The sequence below is a fragment of the Buceros rhinoceros genome, unplaced genomic scaffold, assembly GCF_000710305.1.
Source record: "Buceros rhinoceros silvestris isolate BGI_N320 unplaced genomic scaffold, ASM71030v1 scaffold4347, whole genome shotgun sequence".
Taxonomy (NCBI): Eukaryota; Metazoa; Chordata; class Aves; order Bucerotiformes; family Bucerotidae; genus Buceros; species Buceros rhinoceros.
The window spans coordinates 20,650-26,376 of record NW_010420283.1 but is presented as its reverse complement, the minus strand read 5'-3'; the positions used below and the strand labels follow the sequence as shown (position 1 = coordinate 26,376).

Genomic DNA, 5,727 nt, shown 5'->3' with positions numbered 1-5,727 from the left:
GACAAGGGGTGATGGTTCAACTGGGAGAGGGGGGTTCAGACTAGATCTGAGGAAGAAATTGTTTATGTTGAGGGTGATAAAACGCTGGCCCAGGCTGCCCCAAGAGATGGGAGAAGCCCCATCCCTGGCAGCATCCCAGGTCAGGTTGACCCTTGGGGCTCTGAGCACCCTGCTCTGGGTGCAGATGTCCCTGCTGCCTGCAGGGTGCTTGCACTGGGTGAGCTTTGAAGGTCCTTCCCAACCCAGTCCTTTCTGTGATTGCCTCCTCAGCCCCACCAGCTCTGCTGTGCATGTGTGGCCGCTTTGGTCCTTGTTCTAGCACTTGACGTGGTGCCTCCAGCAGCCTGCTCATGACGTGCCAGGCTTTGGCAGGGCCCGGGATGGAGCTGGAGCCATGGTAGGAATGGCATCCCTGGCATCCTGTGTGCTCTCTGCTCACTTACCACTCGCTTCTCTCCCAGGTGAGGCCTTGGGGATTAAATACCCCGTGCAAGTGCCATACAAGCGGATCAAGAGCAATCCAGGGTCAGTGATAATAGAGGGGCTGCCCCCCGGGATCCCCTTCAGGAAGCCGTGCACCTTTGGCTCACAGAACCTGGAGAGGATATTGGCTGTCGCCGACAAAATCAAGTTCACCGTGACGAGGTATGTGACGAGAGATGTCTGCTGCGGAGTGGGAGGGGGAGAGGAGGGAGCCAACCCCAGTGCACCCCCACCTCTGCCAACCCCATTGGGATAGGTCTGTAAATCCTAGAAACGCCTCCAGCTCCCAAGACAGTCATTAAGTCAGTAGCTAACAGTTTGGCAGGAAGGAGGGGACCTTAAAATAGAGACTCCTGCTCTTTCCTCCTGTCCGCTGCCCAGGGAGGCAGTGGGGAAGGCACTGGCAGGAGAGAACAGTGCTCAGCTCGATGGACACCCAGGCAGAGAAATCCCAGCCCCCCAAGAGGCTCTGGATAAGACAAAGAAACTTCGCTTGGTGTGTTGCCGGCGTAAGGCAGTGCTCGGGGTCCTGCAGCGCTGGGAGAGGTGCTGGGCACTGGCCGTTTGGGGCAGCATCTTGTGGGCTTTGCAGCCAAAGGGGGTGGACTCTGTGGGAGGCAAAAAGCTTTTTATCAGTGTGTCCTTGCAAGCAGAACTGCAAGGACCCCATCGCCACAGAGCTCTTGTCGGGGTCCTGCTCGAGTCATGGCACAGCGTGCGAAGGACAGGCTGATCCCCAGCCCTCTCTGGACTCGGGAGAATGCTCGGTCCAGGTGTGTTGGCTTCCATGGGGTGTTTCATTTTAAATCTCCTTTTTTCCTTATTTTTCACAGGCCTTTCCAAGGACTCATCCCCAAACCCGGTAAGAGATGGTGCCTTTTTGCTTAAGCAATGCATTGGCCGAGTGTTTAGTGGTGGTCAGGGGGTTGTAAGCTGTGGATGGCAAGCAATAATTTAATCAGCTGGAGGAAGGTTGCCCCTGACCTCATTTCCTTGGGCTTCCTGCTTTGTTTTTGTTCTTTGATGCATTTGCCGAAGTTGTCCTGACCGAGACAGGTGGCCTCAGTGTGGCCTGTTGGTATTGCTGCCGTTGCCTTGAATTGCTGGCATTTTCCAAGAGCTAATCTGGGGCAGGGAGCTCTGTCCTGTATTTAAGAAAGCACATGCTTTCTTAAGCGTTTTCTTAAAATAAGTAAGTGTTGCAATGAGCTGGCAGGTTCGGTGGCGAGGGAGGGTTGTGGGAAGGGGGTCATTAACCGCAGGGTCCTCATCGGGCTACAGCAGTGTGGCAGTGGGTCGTGGGCATTCCATGTGCAGATACACCGGGGGAGATGTGGGAGAGGGAAGGCTGGGGAGTCTGGGGTGTGCTCCATAATTTCCATCCCAGATCCATGTCACTCCCCGTGCATCACGTGGTAGCTCTGTCTCTCACTTCTAGGCTGCCTAGAAAAGAGAGCTGCCATCAGAAACGTGGGTAAAAACCTGTCTCGGTTTTAAATGTCTGTAATTACAACTGTTGGAAGAGCACAGATGGGTGCAAAAAATGTTGTCGTCTTTATTGATGGCTTCTCATTTCCTTGGCCAGTCTCCATGGGGATGGCACAATTTAGGGAAGACAAATATGACAGAGAGGAAAACATTTATATGCCCTTATTGGGAACAGCACAAAGGTGTTAGACGCCTGAGAGGGCTCTAGCAAGAGGCGAGCTGTCTGAGAAAGTCAGTCCAGGGCATGGTCCCCGTGTCAACCCTCTCCATCCCTCTGTGTGGCCCAGCCAAGGTGAGGGGAGAGTCCCCCAAGGCTTCCGTGGACCTTGGCCTTGGCCTTCCTATCTTCTGGTCCAGCAGCAAGGTGCTGGCTTGCATCAGCTGCACCTTCAAGGAGCCCTCGGTGAAACACAAGTTTCGCAGAACTCTGGTTTTCCACAGAATTACGCGGCAATTACGCGGCTGTAACACCGGAGCGAGCTGAGGATGTATCCGCTCCTCCAGCCGCATCTTGTCTTCCCGTTCCTCCGCCGTAATCGATATAATTATGTTAAGAGACGCTGATCTGACACAAATCACACCATTAACAAAGGAGCACATCAGAAGGCAAATACTTCAACCTGCCAGCTGGCTGCGAAACGCAGCCTGAGAAATAGAGATGTAAAGGAAATTGATTTTCTTTTTGATGTGCAACATTTTTTTTCCCCTCCTTCTCCAGCTGAACGTTCCCACCACGGGCTGGCCCGTGCTCACACATACCCAAAGACATACTTTATTGCGTGTATTGTGGTACCCAGGCGGGGTGGGGAGGAGATCACAGCATCCTCGCGGGCTCGGGGCTTCAGGGCCTCTCCTCCCACAGGGGTTTTAAATAAGAGCAGTCGCAGGTGAGGGGGTTTTCTGACTTGCCATCTCAATTATAGACTGTTTCATATATTTGATAAATCTTCAGAGACAATCCCAGGACTTACAATGATTTTCTAGAAGTCAGGTTACTACCAGAATGTCTCCTCAAGAAAAAAGTTGTTTGTATTTTGCTCCCCCCAAATCCCCGTTAACAGCAATTAACCCCTCATCTGCTTTTCCACCCCATTACACCGAAGTGGATGGTGGCAACCCAGTGGTACAGTCTCTTGATCACGGTTCATCTGCCTCAACAAAATTAATTATTTCCAACTAGACATAAAAATATAAATTTAAGAGTGTTCTTTTTTACCTCAATCTTGCGTAGTAAAGTCCTGCCAGCAGCAGCAGTTCAACAAAATCAGTGAAAATCACTTTTATTTGGCTGAGGAGCATTAAAATGAAAGCAATAGTTATGCCCAAGCAGGATGGCATTGCAAAAGCATCTAAAAGCTGGAAAGCCCGGGAGATAACTACAAATATAAGGGAAGTTATGAATTTTATGGATCATTTTGGCCAAAAATTACATGAAAATACATATTTTAAGGGGAAAGGGAAATTTAATTTTTTTTTTAATCACTTTGGGGTGATTTTAGTGGCCTTTGGGTTAATTTAGGGGTTTAATTTGCTTTGAACAAGTTGTGCATCTCTTGCATTGCAAAGAGCACCCCCGATAACTGCAGGACTGGTCTCCTTAGCTTCTCTTTTGGGAACACCCACTTTTGAAGTGTGACAGAAACAGATAAAAGGATTTCAATATCATCTGCTCTTTTTTCCTCAAGATAATCTGTGATTTCTCTATTGCAATGGCATCTCCCTGCTAATGGGTCGCAGCGGGGGGGTGAGGCTGCTGGTGCAGAGGCAGCTGGGGGGCTCACGCCTGCTGGGATGCTGTTTGGGGAAGAAGGTGGGTTTAGGGGGGAAATGAGGCTGAGTTTTGGAAAAATAAAGCTGGTGGTGCTTCCTGGTGCCCGGAGGAGGTCAGTGGCTGCATCTCTCTTCTGCAGCGTGGATTTGCAGCCTTTCAAAGGTGGGACAGTGGCCCCAAGGTCACCGGTGCCTCTGCCAGCACTTGACCTGCGTGGCTGCAGCCCAGGAGCACAACTCTTCTGGCATCCTGGGATTTTCATTTTGATTCCAGTTTCTTTTCTTCCCACCTCTGGTCTCTGCTCTGCGAAAAAGACTTTCAAACCCCCTTTTTTAAAACAGAATGATCTTTCAGCATGAAAACAGAAGTTGAGTGAGCAGGGGTGACACTTCAGCACTATAAACACAGCAGTTATCCTTTCTTTTCTTCTTTCCTGAGGCACAAAACAGGCTTAATTTGAGCCTTTGAAAAAAAAAATCAAGCATAAGTAATCTAGCACACACACACAAAAATCTTTCTGTCTGTTAATTTTTATGTGCTTTGATTGAAAATGTACACCAGCTCCATCTGTCCTATTCCCCAAACTCCCTACCACCCTGATAGATTATTTCCCATACTCCAATTAATAAAGTAGGGCAGGCAGTGTTCTTTAATTAAAAAAAAAAAACACACATCCAGGCATCATTTATATGTTTTTTTTAATCACGAGAGCACAGTCCTCCTCAGGACTTTGATGAGATGTGCCTCACGTTGGAAACTCCTAACAAGAAGAAAAAAACAAGGAAAGCACTTGCTGGGGCGGTGGTGGCGGTTGAGTGCGTCTTGCTCCATCACCAGGTTGCTTTTCGAGGTCCCTGCCCCTCTGCCTTCAACCCCCAGCCCCGATGTTTAGCCCCGATGTTTAACAGCCAGATTATTCTTCCTTCTGATCCACCTTCCTGTTATCTGGGGTGAATTATATTTTAGGGTTCAGCTGGTGAGTGTTTCTAGCCTGAAGGTGAAAATTCAAGCAGTAGCTGTGGAACTTCAAGGCTTGTTTATAAGCACCTCTGTGATTGCAGTCACCTTTTCCTTTGCCTGGTTTTTTTCTCCTTTTCCCTTGCCCTGCATGTGTGGCATCCTTGCGCCGATGTAGAAGGCAGCACCATCACCCAGCTCATCCCAACTCTCGTGTTTGCTTTCCTCTTGCCTCCCTCCCGCTCCCCACCAGCCTCGTATCCTGCCATGTCCTTCAGAGACCCCCAAACCCTGTTTTTCAGGGTGCTTATTGCACAGTGAGGTGGGTACTGCTCCATCCTGGCTGTGGTCCGGCACTTAGGGATGTTCTCCATGCCACACAGCGCAACGGCAGCGATCCTGGTGAGATGCCTCCCCCGGTTCAGGCTGAGCAGCGCATGTGGGTTACCAGGACAAGACATGTTCATTATCTTTCTTAATCAGCATGATTTCATAATGGCATCTTGAAATCTGCACCTGAAACGCTGCAAATGCCTTTGAGTTGCCGTCAACCAAACAAAATGTCGTGCTGCCCTTCCTAAACCGCTCCTGATTCCTGTTGGAAGGGTGCTGCTCTGTGCTTCTCTTCCTCGCTGCCTGCCTGCCCTCCTGCCCGTGCTCCTGCCTGCATTCCTCCAGGATGGGAGCTGTGCCAACTCCTTGGTCCTTCTTGGCTTGGCCTCTAGCTTGGCTTTCCCAGTGCCGGCGTGACCCACCTGCATCGCTTCCCCTTTGCATTGCGGATCTGCCTAAACATTTGGCGTGGTGGGTGCTGCCCACAGGGTGTCGACCAGCGATTTGGGGTCCAGGCAATGGGCAGCATCCGTTATTTTACAGGTGGGTCCTGCGACCACTTATGGCAGGATTTGTGCAGCTGCAGCCCAGGGTCCGGCTCAGTGCTCAGCTCACCGTGATCGGCACCCAAATGTTGGTGCCTGCAGCTGCCCTGTGTAAAACCCCGTGTTTTTCCTGTTCCTTTGGTGCTGCTG

General features: G+C 50.5%; 1 protein-coding gene across 1 annotated transcript in view; it reads left to right on the top strand.

Moving 5' to 3' along the window:
- Positions 1-5,727, top strand: part of GTF2IRD1 (GTF2I repeat domain containing 1) — a 45,348-nt gene that overhangs the window by 30,134 nt on the left and 9,487 nt on the right. The window contains exons 21-22 of the mRNA XM_010139246.1: positions 462-645; positions 1,317-1,345. Of these exons, the coding sequence (XP_010137548.1) occupies positions 462-645; positions 1,317-1,345 (213 nt within the window). The remainder of the gene's footprint in view (positions 1-461; positions 646-1,316; positions 1,346-5,727) is intronic.